Source organism: Trichomonas vaginalis, chromosome I, assembly GCF_026262505.1.
Source record: "Trichomonas vaginalis G3 chromosome I, whole genome shotgun sequence".
Lineage (NCBI taxonomy): Eukaryota > Parabasalia > Trichomonadida > Trichomonadidae > Trichomonas > Trichomonas vaginalis.
In genome coordinates, this window is record NC_067203.1 from 10,887,901 (window position 1) to 10,912,985 (window position 25,085).

The 25,085-nt window shown below is 35.1% G+C and overlaps 12 protein-coding genes and 5 pseudogenes across 17 annotated transcripts, besides 3 other annotated features; 13 read left to right on the forward strand and 4 right to left on the reverse strand.

The window, feature by feature from the left end:
- Positions 1-17: 17 nt before the first annotated feature.
- Positions 18-323, forward strand: TVAGG3_0966010 (histone H4-2; the record flags this gene model as incomplete). Its single annotated transcript, XM_001581494.2, has 1 exon — positions 18-323. The coding sequence occupies one exon, from the start codon at positions 18-20 to the stop codon at positions 321-323; it is 306 nt and encodes a 101-aa protein (XP_001581544.1).
- Positions 324-1,385: 1,062 nt separating this feature from the next.
- On the forward strand, positions 1,386-5,057 carry TVAGG3_0966020 (alpha actinin-3; the record flags this gene model as incomplete). The annotated part of the gene is made up of 1 exon (XM_001581493.2): positions 1,541-4,930. One exon carries the CDS (start codon positions 1,541-1,543, stop codon positions 4,928-4,930), a length of 3,390 nt encoding a protein of 1,129 aa, XP_001581543.1.
- A 485-nt stretch (positions 5,058-5,542) lies between these two features.
- Positions 5,543-5,580: a mobile genetic element.
- A 663-nt stretch (positions 5,581-6,243) lies between these two features.
- TVAGG3_0966040 (spectrin binding) lies at positions 6,244-7,482 on the reverse strand (the record flags this gene model as incomplete). Its single annotated transcript, XM_001581492.1, has 1 exon — positions 6,244-7,482. The coding sequence occupies one exon, from the start codon at positions 7,480-7,482 to the stop codon at positions 6,244-6,246; it is 1,239 nt and encodes a 412-aa protein (XP_001581542.1).
- Positions 7,483-7,685: 203 nt separating this feature from the next.
- Positions 7,686-7,718: a mobile genetic element.
- Positions 7,719-8,275: 557 nt separating this feature from the next.
- Positions 8,276-8,695, forward strand: TVAGG3_0966060 (phage tail repeat-like family; the record flags this gene model as incomplete). The annotated part of the gene is made up of 1 exon (XM_051253566.1): positions 8,276-8,695. A coding segment is annotated over one exon (420 nt), but the record flags the coding sequence as incomplete, so codon positions are not given.
- Positions 8,696-9,323: 628 nt separating this feature from the next.
- TVAGG3_0966070 (uncharacterized protein) lies at positions 9,324-9,599 on the forward strand (the record flags this gene model as incomplete). The annotated part of the gene is made up of 1 exon (XM_001581491.1): positions 9,324-9,599. One exon carries the CDS (start codon positions 9,324-9,326, stop codon positions 9,597-9,599), a length of 276 nt encoding a protein of 91 aa, XP_001581541.1.
- Positions 9,600-9,617: 18 nt separating this feature from the next.
- Positions 9,618-9,860, forward strand: TVAGG3_0966080 (serine threonine-protein phosphatase family; the record flags this gene model as incomplete). The annotated part of the gene is made up of 1 exon (XM_001581490.1): positions 9,618-9,860. The coding sequence occupies one exon, from the start codon at positions 9,618-9,620 to the stop codon at positions 9,858-9,860; it is 243 nt and encodes an 80-aa protein (XP_001581540.1).
- A 4-nt stretch (positions 9,861-9,864) lies between these two features.
- Positions 9,865-10,712, reverse strand: TVAGG3_0966090 (annotated as a pseudogene). Its single transcript has one exon. A coding segment is annotated over exon 1 (848 nt).
- A 452-nt stretch (positions 10,713-11,164) lies between these two features.
- Positions 11,165-25,085: part of a mobile genetic element that runs on past the window's edge.
- On the forward strand, positions 11,729-12,597 carry TVAGG3_0966110 (annotated as a pseudogene). Its single transcript has one exon. A coding segment is annotated over exon 1 (869 nt).
- TVAGG3_0966120 (uncharacterized protein) lies at positions 13,571-13,972 on the forward strand (the record flags this gene model as incomplete). Its single annotated transcript, XM_051253567.1, has 1 exon — positions 13,571-13,972. The coding sequence occupies one exon, from the start codon at positions 13,571-13,573 to the stop codon at positions 13,970-13,972; it is 402 nt and encodes a 133-aa protein (XP_051079141.1).
- On the forward strand, positions 14,802-15,940 carry TVAGG3_0966130 (annotated as a pseudogene). Its single transcript has one exon. A coding segment is annotated over exon 1 (1,139 nt).
- On the forward strand, positions 18,439-19,029 carry TVAGG3_0966140 (DNA/RNA polymerases family; the record flags this gene model as incomplete). Its single annotated transcript, XM_051253568.1, has 1 exon — positions 18,439-19,029. One exon carries the CDS (start codon positions 18,439-18,441, stop codon positions 19,027-19,029), a length of 591 nt encoding a protein of 196 aa, XP_051079142.1.
- TVAGG3_0966150 (uncharacterized protein) lies at positions 19,179-19,503 on the forward strand (the record flags this gene model as incomplete). Its single annotated transcript, XM_051253569.1, has 1 exon — positions 19,179-19,503. A coding segment is annotated over one exon (325 nt), but the record flags the coding sequence as incomplete, so codon positions are not given.
- On the reverse strand, positions 20,153-20,518 carry TVAGG3_0966160 (uncharacterized protein; the record flags this gene model as incomplete). The annotated part of the gene is made up of 1 exon (XM_051253570.1): positions 20,153-20,518. The coding sequence occupies one exon, from the start codon at positions 20,516-20,518 to the stop codon at positions 20,153-20,155; it is 366 nt and encodes a 121-aa protein (XP_051079144.1).
- On the forward strand, positions 20,984-21,316 carry TVAGG3_0966170 (uncharacterized protein; the record flags this gene model as incomplete). The annotated part of the gene is made up of 1 exon (XM_001287470.2): positions 20,984-21,316. The coding sequence occupies one exon, from the start codon at positions 20,984-20,986 to the stop codon at positions 21,314-21,316; it is 333 nt and encodes a 110-aa protein (XP_001287471.2).
- Positions 22,070-22,796, forward strand: TVAGG3_0966180 (annotated as a pseudogene). The gene has a single exon. A coding segment is annotated over exon 1 (727 nt).
- Positions 23,330-24,169, forward strand: TVAGG3_0966190 (annotated as a pseudogene). Its single transcript has one exon. A coding segment is annotated over exon 1 (840 nt).
- TVAGG3_0966200 (protein of unknown function, DUF4106 family) lies at positions 24,185-25,057 on the reverse strand (the record flags this gene model as incomplete). The annotated part of the gene is made up of 1 exon (XM_001581485.1): positions 24,185-25,057. One exon carries the CDS (start codon positions 25,055-25,057, stop codon positions 24,185-24,187), a length of 873 nt encoding a protein of 290 aa, XP_001581535.1.

Consider the following 25,085-nt stretch of genomic DNA (forward strand, 5'->3'; position numbering starts at 1 on the left):
AGAATTCATTATTTCATATGTCCGGCCGCGGTAAAGGTGGTAAGGGTCTTGGTAAGGGTGGTGCTAAACGCCATCGTAAGGTTATGCGTGAAAACATTCAGGGTATCACAAAGCCAGCTATTCGTCGTCTTGCTCGCCGTGGTGGTGTCAAGCGTATCTCTGGTGATATCTACGAAGAAGTTCGTGGCGTTCTTCGTCACTTCCTTGAGAACGTCATCCGTGATTCAGTTACTTATACTGAACATGCTCGTCGTAAAACAGTTACAGCAATGGATGTTGTCTATGCTCTTAAGCGCCAGGGCAAGACACTCTACGGTTTCTAAAATATAAATAAACGTGTTACTGTATTTTCCTAAATTCCTATTTTTGAAATTTCATTTTTCCTCTACTTGAAATGAAGGTGTTTCTTAGCTTTGCTATTCATTTACTATTTCCAGTAAAGTTTATATAATTATTCATTACTATTACTAGGATATAGGATTGACTATCATTTATCTTATAGAGTTCGTTGGAAAGTTTGCAACCACAATATCACATGAGATTCTGGATTGATAGAGTTTCATGATAAATGATTAATTCTAGATTGATTAATTTTAATATAAATATGACGATAAACCATGGATTATATTCTGTAAGTTAGTACCACATATGCTCAAAATAATGATATTGATTCTTTCAACTAACATTCACGCTAATTGGGTTTTCCAATGAATAGTTAATTGCTTTTTTAATAAAGCATAAAGCAATGATATGACTGAAGGATTGAATAATAATTGCTATGTATTAAAATGAATTACATCAATTTTCAACAAAATCATTACAATGTGAAATCAAAATTATGCAATATCCAACCGGATAAATCAAATAATAACCTATTGCAAACCTAGTGGTTTTCAAAGAACTCTTGAAGAGTAAGGACAATCAAGATGAGAGCAAAAGGTATGCATCTGTTAGCTTAGTTAGTTTTGACATTGCATATTCAATTCAGATATACCTTGTTCTACGCAAATTTAATATAATTTTACATTAGACATGTTGGGAAATTTGATTTTACGCATGATGAGTAAAAAGTGATTTAAATCAGTTGATTACCTACTTGGAGTTAAATAACAACTGAATAAACACAAAATAAAGCTTTATTCCACGTTGTTCCTCATTTTTCTTTACAAGTTTTATTATTTTTATACAAATTCTCAACGTTCAAAAACCATCATTATATTTACCTTATTATCTATATTAAATATTATAAATTAAACGTATACATTTGAGAACGTTATCAAAAAAGGGGAATTATGGATATGATATTAAAGTTCATAGATTGAAAATGATGTTTTTTCAGAAATGTCCCATTTCTGGCAGGAATTGAAACAGAGGTGAAGTAATACATTGAAACAATAAATCGAATGGGTATAAAATATTTCTTATAAAAAATTAATTTCTCAGTTTTCTTTAAGAGCAGCAAATTTACGATGTTTTCTGATTTTATATGATGATGTAAAATTCTACAAAATTTGTATTCCCTAACACTTCACTTTTCACTATGTCTAATAATCGTGGACTTCTAGACGATGCATGGGAACAGACTCAGATCAAAGTTTTCTCAAGATGGACAGCTAAACAGCTTTCCTTCAAGGGAATTCCATTTGACAACGTTTTAGAGGAATTTGCAGATGGCGTTAAACTCATTCAGCTCCTTGAGATCGTTTCTAAGGAACCAATGAAGGGCAAATGGCACAAGCAGCCAAAGATGCGCGTTCAAATGCGTGAAAACTGTGGTATGGCCTTAGACTTCATCTCATCAAAGAATATCCGTATGGTTGGTATCGGATCTGATGATATCATCGACAAGAACAAGAAGCTCACACTCGGTCTTATCTGGACAATCATCAACAAGTTCATGATTGAAGAAATTTCTGTCGAAGAAGCCACAGCTCGTGACGCTCTTCTTCTTTGGGCTAAGAAGAACACACAAGGATACAAGGGTGTCAATGTTACAAACTTCACAACATCCTGGTCCGACGGTCTTGCCTTTTGCGCCTTAATCAACAAGTTCCGTCCAAACATGCTCGACTACGATTCACTTGATCAGACACAGCAGAAGGAGAACTGTGAGAAGGCCTTCGCTGCATGCAAGGAACTCGGCATCTACGTCTTCCTTGATCCAGAAGATCTTGTCGGAACACAGCCAGATGAGAAATCCGTCGTTACACAGGTTGCCGAATTCTTCCACTTCTTCGCTGGCGAGTCAAAGACACAGGCCGCCGCCGACAAGCTCAAGCGCACAATCGGCATTCAGAAGGCCATCGAAGAAGAAGCCCTCAACTACGAGAAGCAAGCTCAGGAGTGCCTCGACGTTATCAACACAGAACGCGAGAAGCTCCTTGCTCAAGACTACGACCAGACAGTTCCAGGAGTTAAGTCCAAACTCTTCAACTGCATCAAGTTCGGACGTGTTGTTCGTCCAGTCATCGTCGACAAGCGTGGTGTCGCTATGAAGACATGGGGTCAGCTTGTTACAAAGTGCAACTCCAATGGCCGTCCAATTCCACAGGTCAAGGAAGAGTTGTTACCACCAAACCTCAACCTCAAGTTCGAAGAGATCGAAAAGACAGCATCAGACCGCCGCGACGAACTCACAAAGATCCTCGAGGAACTCCAGGCCAAGTTAATCAAGGCCTTCGATGAAGCTGCCAACGCTAAGATTGCTGTCTGCGACGACATCAACAACAAGGCTATCAACCTTACAGGAGATCTCTACGAACAGCGCGATGCCCTTAACAACTACCTCCAGCAGGCCCAGGAAGCTGCTGGCACAGTCAAGGAATTACAGCCACAGTTCGTTGAACTTGTCGAATTAAGACTCAACAACAGAGTTAAGCGCACAGTCATCGCTGTTGATGGCGAATTCGAACAACTCATCGCTACAATCAAGCGTCTTATCGAAGGCAACAAGGCTGCTATCTTCGAATACGAGAACAAGAAGAAGATCGAAGAGTACAACCAGGCTGCTCAGAAGTACGTCGACGAAGTTGCTCAGCTCAAGCAAGACCTTGAAGCAATCGCTGGCGAACTCCGCGAACAGCGCGCTGCCAACGTTGACAAGTCAGAAGAAATCATCCAGAAGAGAAATGGCGTTTCTGACATCAGACCAATGTTCCAGGAACTCGAAAAGCAGTCCCTCCACCTCGGTATCGAGAACACTCCAGATGCCGTCACAGCCATGTACACAGCTTGCCTTTCTCAAGCTCAGGACAAGATCACACAGATCTCAAAGCAGCTCGTTGACGAGTACAACGAGAAGGCCATCGCTATCCACGAGAAGATCGGCGATGTCCACAAGACAGCTGACAGCGTTTCAGGCACAACACAGGAGAAGAAGGATGGTGTCCTCAAGTGCCAGTCTGATCTCACAGAGATCAAGGCTTCAATCCAGCCAACACTTGAAGAACCATACCAGTACTTACAGTCCATCAAGTACTCCAACGCTGTCAAGTACACACCAAACGACTTAACACGTGACTCCGACATCACATTCGCCTTCTTGACAACACTCCTCAACCAGCTCGAAGAGCAGTTGCAGTCAGAATCCAACGATGCTCGCATCGCTGCATACAACGAGTTGGCCAAGAAGTACGTCGACATCGCTAACGAATTCCACCAGAAGGTCAGCACAATCGATGGCGATCGCGCCACACGCCGCAATGCTTACCTCTCTGCTCAGCTCGAGTTAGGAAACAAGCGTGAAGGATTGTCCCAGCTCAAGCCAGAGTACGAAGCACTCGAACGTGATACATTACACATCCGTGTCAATGATTCACCAGCTACAATCTCAAAGGTTTACGCCAACGCTCTTCAGATCATCACAGACAAGTTGGCTGAAATCTACAACGAGATGGTTGCTGATTTCGATGCCCAGGTTCTTGCCATCGCCGAGAAGGTCAAGGTTGTACAGAACGTCGAATTAACAGGCACACTCCTTGAGTTGAAGGACAAGATCGCTCAGTCAAAGGCTCAAGCTCAGGAAATCCTTCCAGAGTTACCAACACTCGATGCTCCATGGGAAGATCTCTGCGACTTCAACCTCAACTACCGTGTCAAGCAGACACCAGAAAACTTGAGAGCAACACTCGAAGCTGTCATCGCATTCCTCAACCACCAGGAGGAATCCAACAACGAAAAGCTTGCTTCCGAAGGCCGTGAATCCCGTATCTTCGCTTACAACCAAAAGGCAGCAGTTTCCGTTGCTTTGGCTCGCGAGTTGGAGCAGAAAGTTTCCAATGTCGACGGCACTCTTCCTGAGAAGCAGCAGAAGTTGTTCGACATCAAGCAGGAAGTCATCGATGGCGATGAGGCTGCTAAGGAGTTGACACCAATCTTCGAAGACCTCGAAAAGGACGAACTCCACCTTGCTATCGAAGACACACCAGATTCAATCGCTGCATTCTTCGCAAACATCTTATCACACATCGACGGCCTTGTTCGCGAAATCGATACAGCCATCGCTGCTGAGAAGGGTCTCCAGATCTCAGAAGAGCAGCTCACAGAGTTCAGAGAAACATTCAACCACTTCGATAAGGACCACACAAACTTCTTACAGTACTTCGAACTCCGCGCTTGCCTTACAGCTCTTGGCGATGATATCTCCGATGATCAGGCCAAGGAAGTCTGCAAGAAGTACTCTGCAACAGGCGAAGAGAAGCTTAACTTCGATGAGTATGTTAAATTCATGCTTGACCACTTCTCCAAGGCTGAAAACGCAGATACAACAGCAAAAGCATTCAAGGCTATCGCAAACAACAACCCAATCCTTACAGACGCACAGCTCGACCAGTACTTCAAGGGTGAAGAGGCAGAGTACCTTAGAAAGGTCCTAAAGCAAGTCGACGGCGGATACGAATTCGCCGAGTGGGTCAATTCTATCTATGCCTAAAATTTGATCATAAATAAAATCGTTTTAAATTACTTCTTCATTTAAATTATAACAATTATTTTTGGTTTTATATTTTTTGGATCAAATCCATTTTAATAGAATTTATATACTATTCATCTATTAGTAAACACTACCGTATATTATTTTTTAAGCTATCTTATTTTTTGAAATTTTATTCAAATCTTTGGTTGCAAGAAGAATTGCATGATAAATAAAAACATTTAATCAAAGTCAATTTTATTTTTCATATTCAAATGGACTGAGTATTAACATTTAACATTTTTTGCTAATTGTCGTCAAAAATTAGGCGTAAAGCAAAAATTGATATTTCATATGGTTTTATGATAGATAAGCATTATATTCCCACTCATTATATTCGTAAATTTTGAGGTTTATCCTTCGCTTTTAAGATCATTGAATCTGATTTTTATATAAAATAGTTATATATTAGAAAATAATATGAGTTTATGTGATATTATTTTTCAGAAGATTTTGTGTTCTTCTTCAAAATTTTTTTTATTAAAAAGAATCTTTACAAAATATACATTTACTTTAATTAATATTTAAAAACGTGCTCTATCAAAAGTTCCAAAAATTCAATATTTTAGCTTTTCTGAGGTGTCACTTTTGATGAATTTCTGTTCACAACAACATAGATTTATTTTATTTTAAAGCATTAGTGTTTTTTATATACCAATGCAAAAATCCTTTGAAAATATGCATCGTTCAAAAGAATATATTCAAATGCTGATCGGCATTAGAAAGAAAACTGAGGTGAAAATATTTTTAAGAATATCATTCCATTTTTCACATCAGTATATGATATCGATTCCACTTTCATGTTTCTGACATTAATATGTTACGTTAATGAGACATTGTTAAAAGTAGATTATATATGAAAGTTGTTAAGAAACAAAGATAAAAAATTTACTTTTCGAATCCTTGGGTACAAAAATAAGTCCTTACTTTATATAAACCATCCACTGAACATCTTGAAGGGTTGTGCCATTCAACTTGGTCACTGACTTTTGTTGTTATTTCCACTCAATTCGAGATTCTTTTCACAGCAGAAACATCAATATTTGATGGGATGAGTTTACCATCTAATGAATAATTCTTGTTTCTCATCGAAAGTTATGTCTGCGTTTTCACATGTTATCGGATGGAATGATAAATCTAATTAACTTTGACATAATCAAACTATACTCATGTAGATTTCCAATTCACTTCCCGTCTTTAGATAGACCTTTCTAGAGATTTAGGAAATATTTATCTTTTAAAAATAAATTTTTTAAAGATTATAAAGATTACTACTAATTAAATTTCAATTCATATACATTTTCTGAAAAATCAAATACATCAAGTAGCAATTTATGATAATCATTGTATTTCGTTGACTGGTTTGTATCAGTTTGAATGAGTCTAAATGAGACAAATTTATCATTTGTTTTAATAGAATATTTCCTAATTTCATCAGGCCTTAATGACGAATTTGTCACTTCATGAATAACTTTTGTTTCTCCATCGATGGTTGTACCTTCAATTCTCCATGTTTTAAGCATTAAAGTAAAATGCGAGTAATTTTGACATGTTCTAACAATATATTCAGTTGGTCGGATCGCATAATTTTGTTTCAATTTCCATTGAACCCATGAATTAACATCATTAGCGGTGTAAAAACATGTATTGACTTGATATTTATTTATGACATCAACTGTTCCATTATATGTTGATGAAGCAGACATTTCAACATTTCCGCTCTTGAAGTAATCTGTTTCGTATTTCCCTAAAATTCTAGGTTTTAAATTTCTTGATCTAATCAATGAATCGGCGAGAGAGTTAACAATGCTCTGAAAGTTATTTTCATCAGTGAAGTTTTTAATTTCTTTAATAACACTTTCGTTGCATAATTCGAAATGAATATTTTCAATTAATGGACAATAAGTTTCGCTTTCTTTTGCTAAGGAGATAATGAAATGTGCTAAAGAATCTTCATCTTCGACAACAAGCTTATCATTGTTGAATATCCTTTGAAGAATTTCTAATCCTATTTTTTGAGAAATTGATTTAAGTTGATCTGTATCAATTTCATAAAAGTGTGATGAAATGAAATCAACACATTCGGATATCTTATCTTTTGCTGAATTATCAAAATAAAATTCAAGTAATTGAATACAATTATTTTTATCTAAATTTTCTTTATCGATAAGATTGAGTTTATAAAAGTTGATCAGTTCTTCTGATTCAAGTGCCATTCCAATATGAAAGAGGTCATACAGAATTGTTCCATCACATTCAATTTCTGATTTATTGTATTGTAAGATATCTTTTAAGACATCGAATGTATAGATTGATTTAATATCAGTGTGAATATCAATTCTATTAATATTGTTATCCAAAAGATACTGTGAATAGAATAATTTAGAAATTGCAACTGCAAAAGATTTTGTAAGTTGAATTTCAATATTGTTGATTGATATAGTAACTTTATCGGGTGCCTGATAATTATTTATTCTCTCAAGAATTTGATTATTTAGATGTATCAAGACCATTTACCCTTCCGTTCCAAAAATGTCATTTTTTTTGGTGGTAATTTTTTAAAATTTTTGAAAAAAAAAGTTTTACTTCTTTTCAGGGTACACTTGCGCCCTGTGACTAATAATTGAAAATCAACATTGAACTACATGATTGAAAGTCCTGTAAAATGTGCGTACGTTTGGAACTGATGATTCTATAATACAAAAATAAGCACTATTTAACGGTGCACTTACCACTTTCTGGCACTCTCTCAAATAGAAATATACATGCGTGAAGAGGCATAGAAAATAAAATCTTAAGCAAGAATAGCACTTCAATCAACGAGACCAACTCTTCTAATTCTACTGACCAGTAATTTCAATGATTTGGTCTGGTTTTTTCTCAAATTAAACTGTTATTATTTAATACTTGACGGATTTTCAATGAGCCGCCTCAAAAATTGAATTACATTCAATTTAAAAGAGGCTAAAAATTGAAAATTCTTCAAGTATTTCATCATATGATGGGAAATTGAATGAAATTAGGTCAGGTGAGTGGGGCTTCCAGGCGCGTTGCGCCCTCTAGCCCCGAAGATGTTTAGTATAAATGAAGTTTTTATTCGGAAAATTGTTAGTCTTCTGGTGTGAATTCGGAGGACTCTTCTTGGACAGAGTCTTGTATTTCCTCCTCCATTGCTTCTGGGAAGAAGCCTTCTTCTGGGTCGAAAACATTATATAATGTGTCGCTTTTCACAAATTATATATGTTTTCATGGTTTGTCACTTTTCTATCACTTTTCGGGTAAAAACATTTTTATTATTATATATAAATGAATTTTACAAAACCACCGTTACCGTTCTTTGGAAATAAGAGTAGATGTAAAGATATTATATTGAGAGAACTTAAGAAACTACCGAATGGTCTAACATTTGTAGATTTGTTCGGTGGAAGTTTCTATATATCCCATTTATGTCATACAATATTCCCAGACTCAAAGATTATATGCAATGACTTCGACAACTATATGAACCGTCTCAAACATATTCCAGACACAAACAATATATTGAAAGAGTTAAAAGAAAAGATACCTATAGGTAAGATGGAACGTATACCATTAGATAAGAAAAATATTGTGAGAGAGGTTTTGAAAAAAGCAGAATATATAGACTGGGATAGTATATCTGCTAGACTATTATATAGTGGTGCTATAAGAGTTCATGACATTGAAACACTTATGTCAAAAGTTTTATATCTTAACTATACAAATGTTTTCAAAGAGGACATAGAAAAATATATTGAGGGTATAGAGTTTGTGAGATGTCGTTGGACAGAGTTGTATGAAAAATATAAAGACAAGGAAAATGTTTTCTTTATAGTGGACCCGCCGTTCTATAACACATGGGATTTTCAATACCAAGTAGACTGGACTTTGAGAGACTCTTTAGAAACTTTAGACGTTATACATAACCATCCATGCTTTTACTTTACATCCGATAAAAGTGGTTTGGAAAGTGTCATGAAATGGCTAGAAGATATAAACGACTATGAGTTTAGATATGACAAGATAGAATATGAGAGAGGTCCTATAAACTGGAGAAAGTGTCATAACAAAGAAATTTTATTAGTAAGTAAATGTGGTTTGAAATCGGATTGTTAGTTTTAGGTTTTTTCCATTGTGTCATTTATTTATTTGACGTGGCAGAAAAGTACAGAGAATATGAAGATGAACCAATGCCTGTAAATGTTCAGTATATGTACTCGTAAGAGATATTTTTATCTAATATTAAATGGACGCACAGAACTTAGCGAATGCACAGCAACCTGGACAACCAAACCCAGAGAATATTCCAAATGAAGTAGTTAGAATACAAACTGCAATGGCAAACTATGGTCAAGTGCCAACAGATGTACAAATGCAAACTGCCATGTCAAATGACGCTGCGTTAGGTTTGCCACCATGGTATGCAAATATGAGATGGAAAGAGTTTTATACAAACCCTGAAGTGGGATATAAACAACTTTATGCAGATGACGCGAACACAGGAGTTGACCCAGAATATGTTTTCTACCAGAGGAGAAACAGAATGTATGAGCTCCAGTTAAAGAATGCTATGGAACTCAACAGGAAACGTAAGAGACTAGGCGGACATTAGATTTTTACATATAGTAAAATGGGTTTCTTCAGTAGTATTGGAAACTTCTTCAGAAGAGTTGGAAGAGGTATATGGAATGGAATAAAATCTGTCGGAAGAGGAGTATGGAACGGTGTCAAAAATATTGGTAAAAGAGTAGGTCAGTTTGTTGGTATTATACCTAAAGACCCTGAACCAGAAGAACAAGCTCCTGTTATACAACAGCCTGAACCTGCACCACAGTCTAGTTGGCAACCAAATCCAACACCTCAACCGTATTAAAAAATTATATTTTTACCGTTCGATAGTAGTTGTATATGAAACTAAGTTCTAAGTAAAACGCATGGTATAATGGAATTATTCTTTTTCTTCCATCTGTAGTAAACCATACTTGAAAGTCTGAAATACTTCCACTTGGTGGTTCATATAACTTTGTAGGTTTTTCGTAAAAGTCATTCATCAGACATAAGAAAGAGTTTTGCGCACCAGAAAATGAAGCATGAACAATAATAGCATCTGGGTCGAAAATATTTTCATATGTTCCATTAGGGTTTTCGACTTCATAATAGTCCGGGTGTACTGGATATGCTGCAGGCTGATTTAACATCCTCATAAATCTATACCATGCCAAGTTGTTATATTTTGTAGAAATATAAACGTTTTCTCCAAGGTCTTCTATTTTATTGATTTTAACAGTTGCGTTTTTCCTGTCATAAATAATATCGAGATGGTATTCTCCTTCGTCAATGTTAAACTGGTTTGCATATTCAATATAGATATCGTTTATTTTTTCTTGAAAAGCTTGAAGAGTTGTTTCTAAGTTTATAAGCAAACTAACTTGTAAAAGTTTTCCTTGTTCAAATTTCTCATACATACGTTTTTCTTTGTTATAGTATCGAACTTCAAAACCGACCGTAAATGGGAAACCATGTATGGCTTCTGAAATGAACTTCATTCTACGAAAGCCAATAGCTTTTGTGACAGATGGGTCTCTTAACCATCTTAACGGTAGTCAAAACGATAGCCTTCATGCTTTACGGTATCTGTCTCAAACTTTTGACCGACATTAGTAAAAAGTTCATCTAATGGTTTAGTTGTAGCAACTCTAGAATTTTCTTTTTCTATTGGAAGCATATTTTATCTATAATAAAAATGTCAAATGAAACAGCGTCTATGAGAGAAATACAACAAAACCGACAACTCATTATGCAAGCTCTAAATAAGAACACAACAAACTTTTCAAAACTATTCTAAGATATCTGAGTCATTGAAAGGGGGTGACTTAAAACTGACAATAAACCCTATAACAGATGAGTTTCTATTTCAAGACAATAAGAACAATACTGTCTGTATAAATCCAAAAAGGAACTTTAAACGAGAAACCTATAAATGAACTTCTTTTGAAAGCAGATGTTGACAACAAAGCTGACAAAGAATATGTAGACGATGCAATAGCAAAAGAAGAAGAAAGAGCTAACAATGCTTATGCAACAAAAGAACATACTCATCCTGAACTAGCAGACAAAACATATGTTGACAATAAAATGTCAAGTGAAGTGACAAGAGCTGAAAACGAATATTCTAAAAAGACTCATATACATTATATTAACCAAATACCAAGTCTTAAGGAAACATTAGAGACAAAAGCAGATAAGACTCATACACATTCTATATCTGATATTACAAACTTACAAGAAACCTTAAACAGGAAAAGTGACGTTGGACATACACATACCATTGCAAATATTACAAACTTACAAGAAACCTTAAACAGGAAAAGTGACGTTGGACATACACATTCTATATCTGATATTACAAACTTACAAGAAACCTTAAACAGGAAAAGTGACGTTGGACATACACATACCATTGCAAATATTACAAACTTACAAGAAACCTTAAACAGGAAAAGTGACGTTGGACATACACATACATCTTCTGAAATAACAGACTTAAACGTTAGCCTTGAAAATAAAGCAGATAAAACATATGTCAATGAAATATACCAAAGTTTGATAGGAACAAAAAATATTGAAACTATTGTTGGTGACTTTTCTGTCAATGAAGAAAATAAATATTTTAGATGGCAGTTGGTACAGTCCTTAGAAAATGGTACACGGTATAAACTCATTCCGAAAAATAACAATGAAATGTATGTAAGCTATAAAAAGAATGATGGTACACAAGTTAAAGTTCCATTAGACAACAACTGCTACTTAAACTTATATGGAGACGAACAAAAGAAATATTTAAGAGTTTATGAAATGGCAGATATGACATTGCCTGACCCAGCTCCAGCACCATATTATTATGACTATGGAGATGACGACAGAACACCACATGTAGATGAACAAAAGCTAACATTATATTTAGATTATTATAGATATAAAAGATATAATGCAATAGAAAAAACGAGAATAGTATATTATTATACAGACGACAGAAATAAATATTATAGTCAAGACTTTACCTACCCTGAAAACATAAGATTATATTATAAAAAATATTCTGACACAAACCAGAACAAACCTGAAATAGTTGCACTATATTTTAAGTTCAAAAGAGACAATCCTATAATATCTCATATGTTTGATTTAATGAACCCAGTAGGTTCTATTTATACATCTATGGAAGCAAGAGGTCCTCAAGTAATGTTTGGTGTTGGTGCATGGGAACAAATAGTCGACAGGTTTTTGTATTGTGCAAACTCTTCAAAGGAAACAGGTGGAAGTAAAACGATTTCAGGTGAAAATTTACCTGCACACAGTCACTACATAGATTTAAGTACATCTCAAGCAGGTTGGCATAAGCATAGATATTGGGATTGGTCAGGAATGACAAAAGGTAAAGGATATGATGTTAAAGACGACGTTAAGTTTGCTATAAATTGTTACTGGAGTGACACTCAGGGAGAAGGAAACCATACACATTTCGTTTCAGGATATACGCAAACAACGGGACAAAGTAAAAATACATGCCACCTTACATGACAGTTTACGCATGGTATAGAATTGCTTAGTCGTCATTTTCAACTTCTTTAGCATATTCGTCAGGAGTTGTCTTATATTTGTTAGGAACTGTCTTTGAAAGTATACCACCTTGAACTTTGACAAGTTTGAAACGAGGTCTGGCAATAGTAGTTTTATCTTCTGCTTGCAGTGTGTACATTTTGCCATGTTTGCCTAAAACTTCATAATATTCTCTTGTATACTTTCTTCTATTTTTACGAACACGAATGTGAGTACCTGTCGGTCCCATTGTTGTCATAGTCAATAGTATTTTCATATGGGTCGCGTTTAGGTATTTCTATTTTTACTTTGTCACCTTTCTGAAGTTTGAAGCCCGGCATTCTTCTTCTTGTTTGTCTCTTTTGACTAAATTATTAAATATATAGTCTTTCTCTAAGTCAGGGTTTTTTTTCATTTCTTCGGGGGAGTGGTTTCCCAAACCTTTTTGTTTACGGTTATTGTAAATATTTAAAACTTGTCTCATCTTTGCCATGGAGAAGTGTCTATATTTGTCGTCATATGACATTTCATTTGCTTCACCACCTTGTGGTTGGTTTAAGTCTCTTAACATTTTTATACAACCGTCAATGACACCAAGAGCAGAATGGTTTTGGTCGACAATGAAAATATTGGTTTACATTTTTTGAACGCAGATAGTTTTTTACATATCTGATTTGAAAGAACTTTCACAGTCAGATGTCAGTTTTGTTGGATGGTATTTGTCAACGAATATTGTCAAAGCAGTTTTCACATCTAAAATATTTTTGGACCATAATGGTATGGCTTCACAGTATCTTGTGTTTTGACCGACAAATATTAGCCAGTATGGAGGTCCATCTGTTCTAACTCTCGGAATGTTTTCCAAGATATCCATAAACCAAGCATTTGGTGTTGAACTAAAGATTTTTATCATGAGTGCTTTCTTTGTCGCTTTAGAAACATAGGGGTCCTTGTTCGGATTCGTCATTTTTTACCCTATAAGAAATGGGTTTATTTGGCGCATTAGCAGGAGTCGCATCCAGATTTTTGCCCGCAGTTGGAACAATAGCCAGAGGTGTATTTGGAGTTGGAAGGAAGATTTTGAGTACATTAGGTATACTGAAAGAGAAAGCACAACCTATTATACAAACTGTACAGAAAGGTTGGGATGTAGCACGAGATGCAACAAATCTTATTCCAAATCCTGAAACAAGAGGAAAAGTTCAAGGATGGATGGACAATGTAGGAAGACAAGCAGGAAACTATTATAACAAAACAAATGACTACTATAACCAAGCAGGACACTATATGGACCAAGGTGAAAGATTCTTTAACAGAGGATATAACCATGCACAACAATGGGTAAGCAATAACCAACCGCAACCACCTCAAACGTGGGGAATGTAAAATTTTTTACTGAGATGAAATGAACAATACAGCATTGAGACAAATGGGTTCAAGATGGATTTGTCGGCTTCCAGCAGTTACACCACGTGTTTGTAAAGTTCTTCCTATACCTCAGGAAGTTTTAGACCGACTTAAAAAACCTAAACAACAACAGTTGAAAACAAACCAAACTAAAATTTTTTTACTGAGATGAAATGAACGAAGAAGTTGAAAACGGTAGATTTGACACCACAAACAAAAAGTTCAGAACCTTTGTCAAAACCTGTCAAAGAACTTACAGATGAAGAGAAAAATTCAATAATAGAAAGTGCCAGGTCTGGAAATACAAAACCCTAACTATTATAAAGTCACTTTTCATAGAAATGGAACGGCTAGTATCTCAAAAAAGAAACAGACTCTCACAAATAAAATATTGAAGTCTGAAGGAGCTTTCGAGACAACAGATGGAAAAGTTTACTTCACTGACCAACAGTTCATTATAGAACATCTCATTGACTTAGAGTCGAAATATTCTAAACTTTACAACAAACACAAAAAGTTGAAAGGAAAACAAAAACAAATGGCATATGATATTTATGAAGATGTTGACGACACAACTGTTCCTGCAAGTGAAGTAAAGTCAGAGGAACCGAAAAGTGACGAAAAACCGATAGAAGAGAAAAACCAAAAACTGAAGATAAACCAAAACCAAAGTTTAGTTTCCAAACTAAACCAAGTCAACCTTCATTAGCTGGTATGGGTTGGCGTCAAAGACTTATGGCAGCAGGCGGTTATGTAAAGTAAAGAAAAAAAACATTTTTTTATTTTTATAAAAATGCCCCCATATAGAATGGACAGAAAGTCTGCTAGAATAAAAGCAGAGTTACAAAGATATGGTTGGAGAGTTTCGAAGAATTTTAAATATAGGAAGGGAAGACCCATAAAAGTCTATGACAAATTGTCTGGTCTTCGCTACGAAATGGATTTGGAAACAGCACGTGCAAATTATCCAAACAGACTAGAGAGGTTAGAAGAAGAACGTCTTATGGACATGCCTTTCGATGTTAGTGAACCTCAAGTTGAAGGACACGACGGCTTTGCCAGATTCTACTGGAAACATGACGAACAATTGCATCCTTTGAGAAGGAAAAAAGGAAAAGGTGAAGACGCACATGCTCCCATGGAAAGAACAAGATATGCATATGAAAAGTATCGTGAAGTTAGAAGTCAAATTACATCTGGTCGAACCTTTACAGTAAACTTTGACGAAGGAAAGAACAAAGAAGGCTTCATGGGAGTACTTGCTGCAATTCAAGACGGAAATAAGAAAGGACACAATCTCAGCTTGACCATAACAGATTTGGATGGTCACATTTACTATGCACATGGCAATGAACAAACAGCCGCAAAAACTTCTTGACGCTTTCAAGACTACAAAGAGAGAACAAATGGTTGACTCCGACTCAGACATTTTGAATGCAATTGAAGGAATTGCAAGTGTCAAGTTCGAATGGTACCAACCTAACCCTCAAGCAGTCAGACAACATGCTGGATACTTCCCGTTCATAAATAAGTCTGACATTGACTTGACAAGGTATGGAATTTACAATTCAATTGAAACAATTGTCAATGAACCTTGTATTCTTACATGTCTCAGAAACTCTGGTCTTGTTACAGATGAGAAGATGAAGTATCTTGAGTCATGTGTGAAGACAAGGTACATTCTCAGAGGTCAATTGGCAAAAATTGCACCGTTGGCAAATGTCAATATCCGAGTCAACATACCTACAGCTAAAGGTTCTTCACATGACGACTATGTTGTTGACAAAGACTTACCATGGTTGAAGATTGTAATTGTCCACAACCACTTCATGTTGAACGAAAGTCTTACAAACCCATTCTTTGGTAAAAGTAAGTGCAACATTGTCAGAGCTGTAAACATTCTTTTCGAGAAAGGTTTGTTGGAACCAATTCCAGATGACAAGCTGACAGAAACTTTTGTACCAAAAGACGAAACAAACTTTTCATTGTTAGCAAGACCAAAAGTTGTTCCAGACAAAGTTCTAGTACAAAAGAAGTACACAGTTCCACAAGGGGTTGGTATGTTCGGATACCAACCTGAACCAGAAGAACTTCCAATGAGGTTGCAAGAACTTCAAGTAGGGTTGTACAAACTGGCACGCCTGCTGGCACACCTTTTTTGGCCAGCTGGCACGATTTTTTAAAAAACCACATTAAAAAAGTCACTTTTTGCCCCATCTAATGAGATTTTTTTTACAATTTTTTCCCCCTTATTTTTCAATTTAGATATGATTTTAAGCTCTCCAAATTGAAGTTTACCTGATGTTTCTTAGTTTTTATGATAATAAAACGTTGCAAAGTTAAGTTTGGATTCAATAAATTTAAGAAAATTTTATTTTACAATGAAATTATAAGAAAGGATGTTTTTATCCTATGTCAAAGAGAATACATTTGTAGATCCCGACTTTTGACATGATTGAAAATTCCAAAAAAAAATTCAAAATTTAATAAAAAATTAAAAAATATAAATTTCATGTTAAAAAATGATTTTTGAATTTTTTTTGGAAAAATAGAATGTCATATTTTTATGTTTTATTGCTATTTTTTACGAAATCAATAAAATATTTGTTAATTTGGCTGAGATTATAAATAAAATCTTTCTAAATCTTGCAATTGATTGCTAAAATCTGTTTTATGTATTAATTGGCATTGAGATTCGTTATAAAAGAATGCGAATTATTTTGTATGAGTAAACGTATTTTGTAAAATTTCAAATTCTCTTCTCTCATTACTTACCTTAGATCTCTCGGCTTTTAGCTCTCAGATTTCGCTCATAGAACTCAGGTTTTAGTTATGTACTCATAGATGTATCATTACTGCCCGCAGATCTCTCATTACTACCTTACTAACCAGATCTTAACTCTCATTACTACCTTACTAACCAGATCTTAACTCTCATTACTACCTTACTAACCAGATCTTAACTCTCATTACTACCTTACTAACCAGATCTTAACTCTCATTACTACCTTACTAACCAGATCTTAACTCTCATTACTACCTTACTAACCAGATCTTAACTCTCATTACTACCTTACTAACCAGATCTTAACTCTCATTACTACCTTACTAACCAGATCTTAACTCTCATTACTACCTTACTAACCAGATCTTAACTCTCATTACTACCTTACTAACCAGATCTTAACTCTCATTACTACCTTACTAACCAGATCTTAACTCTCATTACTACCTTACTAACCAGATCTTAACTCTCATTACTACCTTACTAACCAGATCTTAACTCTCATTACTACCTTACTAACCAGATCTTAACTCTCATTACTACCTTACTAACCAGATCTTAACTCTCATTACTACCTTACTAACCAGATCTTAACTCTCATTACTACCTTACTAACCAGATCTTAACTCTCATTACTACCTTACTCATCAGATATCTAATTATTTACATATGATTTCTCACATCTCACTCAAGTCTCATTACTTACCCTATCTTTTTAACCTTTTCTGATAATTACTGAAATAACTAAATCCTTTTTTTAGTTTAATTCTGATATTAAATTTTTAAAATCTCTTTAATTTTTTGAACTACGCCTTTAATTTGTAATTGCCGATTTCACAGATTTGAACCATTTAATAAAATAACATTATTCAACTTAATCATATCAAACATGGTAGTTTGATTTTCAGATCTACATTTTAAAAACCTCTTTATTATCTTGAGTTATACTTTTATTATATAATACCTGAGTTCATAACTGAAAACTCTTAATTAGAGTACAATATTCAACTTAATCATAACAAGATTTGTTGAATTTCAAATTTGATTTATATCTTCCATCACTTAAAACTCTCACAGCTTACAATATAAGCTAAAAAGTATATTTTCATAGTAATAAAATTAATTATTAAATTTTTTACTTTTTCCTTTCCAAAACTAGAAAAAAAGAAGGGAAAAGGGAAAAAGAAGAAAGAAAAGAGAAAAAGAAAAAAAAAGAAGAGAAAAGAAGAAAAAATAATAATGAGCATATTATATAATTGTGGTCATAGGCCGAGTGGCGTGGAAAGGGTGGAGCCCGAAGGGCGACATCCTTTCCACGCCACGAGGCCCGATTTTTGGCCACTTTTTTGATTTTGGCCGCCTGCCAGGAGCTGGCACGCGGCCCGCAAAATTGTGCCAGTTTGTACAACCCTAACTTCAAGATGCTATAAACAAACTTCCATTGAGACATCCAATTGACGTCAAATTGTATTGGAGAGCATCTGAGTTAGGTCAGAAGGTTTTATATGAAACAGGTTGCTTCGACGATGTTTATGAGATAACAGGAGAAGTTTCTCAGAAGATAAGAGACTCACTTGAATTTCCACAAACTGGACCAATTGGTTGCGACAAGTTCGACTCAGATGAAAAGATATACTATGTCGACCTTAACGCTGCATACATGAGGTTTGTCCAATATATTCCGACTGGAATTCCAAACGAAGATGGTGAGTTCCCGGGAAGGAACTATACAGTTGGAAAAGTCATACAACAACTGTATGATATTAGGAAAGCTTCAAACCCCAAACTTGCAATGACACTCAAATTGCTTATGAATTCGACATGGGGATATTCCATTAAGAAACCTCAAGAGATGAAGAGTAAACATTATGAGAAGGTCGACAACTTTGTTGAAAGGTTTTCTCCTTTTGTTTTGAAGTACGAATTCACTCAAGGTCAAAGTGGCTTAGTAACCACATTAAAACCTATTGTCGAACATTGGTCTTACCCTCAGTTCGCAAAGGCAGTCATTGACAACTACAACAAATTCTTCTCCGAAGTCAAATCCAAAGTGAAGGTTTACTATGAGAACATTGACGCACTCATGACGAACGAAGAAGGCTATAACAAACTCATTGAAATGGGTTTAGTCGGTGAGAAGATGGGCTGTTTTAAGCTAGATAAGGTATTTTCCGAAGTTCATGTAATATCGAAAAGGAAATATTGGGGCATACTTGAAGACGGCACAGAAATAAAACATTGCATGAAGTAAAAATTTATTTTTTAAAAAGTGACATTTTTTTAATTTTATTTGAAATGTACGCTGAGTTTGTTGGAGAAGACCGTTGGGAAACTTGTTTGTTAGATGAGAAATATGAAATGGCATACCATTTTAAAACAATATATTTTTACATATATTAAATGCTTCAGGTTGAAAAACAAAGAACAAAAGTAGCAGATACAAAACCGTTAGACTATATCTTTACAAATGCTGGTAGGACTATTTCAGATGAAGAAATTTCATCCCGAGCATACAGGTTTGACTATCCAATTCGTTGGCTTCAAAGTCCTTCAGATGCAAAGGCAATAGGATTTAGAAGAGTTTTGTTTTCAAATAGAACTAACGCGTTTATGTTCGCAGTATATTTTCATGGGCAGTATAAAGGTTCTGATGGTCTAATAGACAAATTTGACGAAATGAGAATCTTTACAGTTCGTTCAGACGAAAGTCTTGAGAAAACTCTAAATGACTTTCAAACTCAAATGAACAAATATTATTGGGAATTTCAAAAAAAATACGACTCTTTACTAAATGGAACATACTATCTGAAACTAGAATATGACAAGATGAACTCCACCGTTTCATTTCAAAAGATTGAAATTAACCCTCCAAGAGATACAGAGTTTTTATTTTGGGAAGTAGACAAACGTTCTTGGGCACAATTTCTTCGGTTACTAAACCAGAACGAACCATTACCACCAGATGGTCCATTTAAATTTATACTTCCACCAGCAGATTTGATGGTTTATAGAAACGTGTTTGACCCTCAAAATGTTATGTGTCATGCAAGTTTCAGTTCAAGCAACAATAGTTTTCTATGTATTGGTAAGGACTTTTATGACTTTGCTTCTAAATTCTACGAACCATCTAGTAACAGTTTCTCTGACTTTCAAGTTTGGTTCACAACAAATGGTGTGCAACATATTATTCCATTGTACTATGACTTTTATCTCGAATTGTCTTTCATATATAACTACGGAAAAGTGCTGAAAAAGTATTGAATGTGAAGATATTAGAAAATAACATTTTTTCTAACATCGTAGAAAACTCATGAAAACAATTTATTTTTGACACTTTCACAAAAAACATAAAAAAGTGAGTTAAAATGAGATGTTTACTGAACTGGCTGAATGTCGCCTTCTGAGGTTATGTAGAACGGCTGACCCGAGAAGTGGAACAGTGCTCTGAGAATTTGTATAATTCGTGGAATTGGACTCTCTCTGTTTGGAAGTTGTATCCAAGGACGCTTGGCAAAGAACTTGAGAAGAGCTTCTTTCTTCATCTCCTTTATGTCGTCTACAGGAGTGTTTTCTGGGATTTGAATTGGAATTCCGGTTTCAATTTCGATTTTCAGCGCACCTCTTCCAGACAACCAGAAGCCGAGGGACTTGTTGGCTTTGTCCTTGCCCAAGTACTGCTTAACAACTTCATTTATCTCTATAAGGTAAATTGCCTCATCTAATGGCTCGATGTTGTCCATTGTTCTGTTTCAGAACTAGTCTTGTACTTTTTCAGAACAATACTTGTACTGTTTCAGAACTAGTCTTGTACTTTTTCAGAACAATACTTGTACTGTTTCAGAACAAGACTTGAACTTTTTCAGAACAAGACTTGAACTTTTTCAGAACAAATTTCCAGTAAAAGCTCTCAATTTGTGAGAAAAATTTTCTGTTTCAGAACAATACTTGTACTTTTTCAGAACAATACTTGTACTGTTTCAGAACAATACTTGTACTGTTTCAGAACAATACTTGTACTGTTTCAGAACAATACTTGTACTGTTTCAGAACAAGACTTGTACTGTTTCAGAACAATATTTGTACTGTTTCAGAACAAGACTTGTACTGTTTCAGAACAATATTTGTACTGTTTCAGAACAATACTTGTACTGCTTCAGAACAAGACTTGCACTGCTTCAGAACAATATTTGTACTGTTTCAGAACAATGTCCGACGTCCCACCAACCGAGTCCATTCCCAAACCAGAGGAACCTAAAGAACCACAACAGTCTCCTCAGCAACCTCAGTTCCAGCAAGTACCTCCGAATTACTACCAATTTCCACCTCAAGGTTACTACCCACCACAAGGCTTCCCGAACTACCCTCCTCAGCCTATGCCTTACTTCCCCAACCCTTGGATGTTCCAGCAAGCTCCACCCCAGCAATTCCAATCTCAGTCCAAGAGAGACCAAGACTTCGAAGAAGGTCTGAACCGCTTACGCAAAGAGTATGCTACAGCTCCAATTGAGAGAAAGTTGTTCCCGGACCAAAAAATATAATTTAGGTGAAGAGGTGAGATTTCACCTCTTTTTTCACCTGTTTTTTCACCCTCTTGAATTTTCATGAATTTTATATATTAATGTTTTCGTTAAGCCACTTTGTGCCGTCAGTCAGTCAGTCAGTCAGTCAGTTTAGGAAAGACTTTAGAAAGTTGTTGGAAAATAAGTCCTGGGAAGAGTATTATAAGGCATTTTGTGAAGAATATAGCAACAGTCTGAATTCAGACGGTTGCTTTTTATACAAAATTCATGCAGGAAATTCTTGAGTTTTGGTTGAAAGAATACGGTGGAGCCAAAAGTGGCTCGACCTCAAAACAAGCATTTTATGAGCTTACTAAGGGTGTTATGAATGAATTCAAATGTATTTACATACATCCTGACCTCGTTCATTTTGTTGCTGAATTCAGCAAAAATATAATTTAGGTGAAGAGGTGAGATTTCACCTGTTTTTTCACCCTCATGAATTTTCATGAATTTCCTTAAGATAGAAAAAATAAAGTTAGTTTTATTTTTATTTATTTTTTTATTTTGTATAAAAGAACAGATATGTCAACAATCGGCACAACAACAATTCAAACAACAGCACCAAACTCGTTAGTCATGAATCCAACATCTATGTTAGTAGAAATGAAAAGCTTCATTCCTTCTTCATATACTTTCGAAACAGAAATACAAAGAATAAAGCAGGAACTTTTAACAAGTAATTTAGACTGTAGTGCGAAAGATGAAACAAATGAACAGTATCTTTATGAAATGGAGGACCTCATCGACCATTTGCCTAAACTACCTGAAATTCAGCAGCAAAAACTAACTATTCCTGAATTCGACGAAATTGAAGTCAAAGCAACTGACTCAGTAGAAATAAAGAAGTTCATACGAAAGGTAAATTATGAATTCCTTGGTTTTCATTGCAACCATAAAGTTATGGACAAAGATTGCGACATGGTATATAAGAACATCTCTGACATATATAAATGGGGAGTTTAAGACATACGACAACTTTGTTTCATTAGCTGCAAAATGTGTATGGCAGATAAGAGATAAAGATAGAAGAGGTAAGGTATGGAATGAACAGATAAAACCAACTGCTTCAGATTTAAAGAAAACCATTGACGCCTTGGTTGTTTTAGCAGGTAAGGTTTCAATGTATAACGCAAAAATGAACCCGCAATGTTCTAAATGTAAAGCAGCAATGAGGAAATATAACTACTCCGTCAAAGAGATAGAAAGAATGAGAAACGACTATGCAGATTTAAAGAAAGAAGCAGAGAAGCCGGTAGAAAATAAAATGGACATGTTAGAATTTCTGAACAAAAACTATCCAACTGCTGACGATTTCCTTCTATCTGACGTCAAGAAGAAGTATAAAGAAACTTTCGGTATCGTTAAAACATTCGATGTACTAAAAGAAGAAATAGAAGCTACGAAATTGTTTAGGATTTCAAATATACATCGTACAATTCATGTAAAACGCTTATAAAATAACTGAGGTGAAAAAACAGGTGAAAAAAGAGGTGAAATCTCACCTCTTCACCTAAAATATATTTTTATTGAATTCAGCAACAAAATTCTGAGTAAAATAGCATATGGCTTGTGTCAAACCGTTGAGTTTTCACAAAATTCCAAAAATAACGTTTACCATGTGAAACGTTTATAAAATAACTGGGGTAGAAATGAGGTGAAAAAAGAGGTGAAAAAACAGGTGAAATCTCACCTCTTCACCTAAACATTATTTTTATTGAATTCAGCAACAAAAATCATGAATTTCCTCATATGCTTGCTTCCCTCGGAAAACCGAGAGAAGAGATTCCGTACGAAAATCGCAAGAATTTGGCTCCTGGTTTGAAAGGATATTATGTACATAGACTTCTTGTAAATGCTGTTGCAATGTGGGCTTCACCTAAAATATATTTTTATTGAATTCAGCACAAAAATCATGAATTTCCTTAAGATAGAAAAAATAAAGTTAGTTTTATTTTTATTTATTTTTTTATTTTGTATGTAAAGACAGATATGTCAACAACAGAGAACACAACAACAGTTATAGTCCATGAAGCTATAAATGAAGAATATGAGTGGGTTCAGTTTAACAAACAACTCCGTCTCATTCGTTCGGTCAAAGACGATATGTACCAAATGCAAAGTATTTTGACAGCATGTTATGCTCCAGATACTAAGCTTCCTAAAGACTGGTTTAGGAACCAAAGCACACAAGAACTTTTGAGCGAAGTTACAGCGAGACATACTTTTTTCTGAAAACAGTGAAGAACAGCGAGTAGGTAAAAAACCCCAGTCGCCAAAACTCTATGAAAATCGTGAAAAATTGCCAAACGGTTTGAGAGGATATTATGTACATAGACTTCTTGTAAATGCTGTTGCAATGTGGGCTTCGCCTCGTTATGCTTGGTATATTTACAGACTTCTTGACGAAATTCATAGACAAGAACGTGAAGAGATGGAAACAAGCTTGAAGCAAAAGACAAAAGCATTCAGAAAAGAATACCACGTTCGGTACCAAAAGGAAAGGAAAAGAACTATAAGTATATGATTTATACTGAAGAGATGGAAAATGAAGAAGTATAAGATATGGTTATGTTGCATTTAGTCAGAAGAAACAACAAAAGCTTTTACGACCTTGCTAAGATTTACAAATCTGACAGAAATCGGTTCTATCGCGAAAACTTACCGATTTCAATGACCCCAAATGAAGATGTGAAACAAATAGTTCAAGATACGTTACCTCAAACACACTATGATATGAAAGGTTGTACAATACTTACATTCAAAGAAGACTTACCGCTACTGAAAGAAAAAATAACAGAGTATTTTGACAACTTCAAACAAGTAGGGTAGATGAACCATTTATTTTTATTGACTTTTTACAATTTGAACTTTGTTTGCGTAGATATGAATTCTGAAAGAAGTATGAGGGTCTTGTATGACTTTGTACTTCTCCCATAGTTCATGTCTGTCAAACTTACCTGCCATGGACTCTTTCATAAGTTCCATGAAATCGTCTTCGGACAATCCGGGGAAAAGTATAATGTCAGTCAGTATTCTTTTAACATCCTTACTTAAACTCTTTGCTGTCTGTACACAAATGACAACTGAGATGTTAAAGTGTCTGAGCTTCTTAAGAATTCGACACATATCTTGTTTTCTGTTCTTTAACAAAGGATGAGAAGCAAAGTCATCTAAGATAAGAAGACATCTATGAGGGTAAGTCTTCCAATCGTAAGATTGCAATTTCTTCGAAATGTATTCTATCTCTTTCTGTTTGTTTCTGAAGTGTTTCTTCTCTAATATTCTCTGCATTTCCTCATTTGGGTCTTTGAACTTAGAATTTATATACTCATTTATAGCATTATACTTCAAAACTCTTCTTTGGTACTTCTTTATCCAATCTAACAACTCAGTATCCTTTATACATACTAACTTAGACTTCTTTATAATATCTTTGAACGAATTGACGGTTTGGTCAAATTGACCAGAAGTACTACAAATGACTACTAACTCATAGAATGGGTTCTTCTCATCTAGTTCTTGTTGTTGTGCAGCCATTTTAAGATAAGTGAAAGTCTTACCCGACCCAGGTGGTGCAATTAGACCTGTTATACCATTCTGAGCAAATAAGAACTTGTCATGTATAGGCTTTATCTGAGCATTTTCTAACTTCCTCTTGTTCTTGTTTAAAACATTCTCAAATTTCTTGTCAATGTCAGCAAACTTTTTTTCTAACATATTTTTAGAAAAATTAAAATTTTTATCT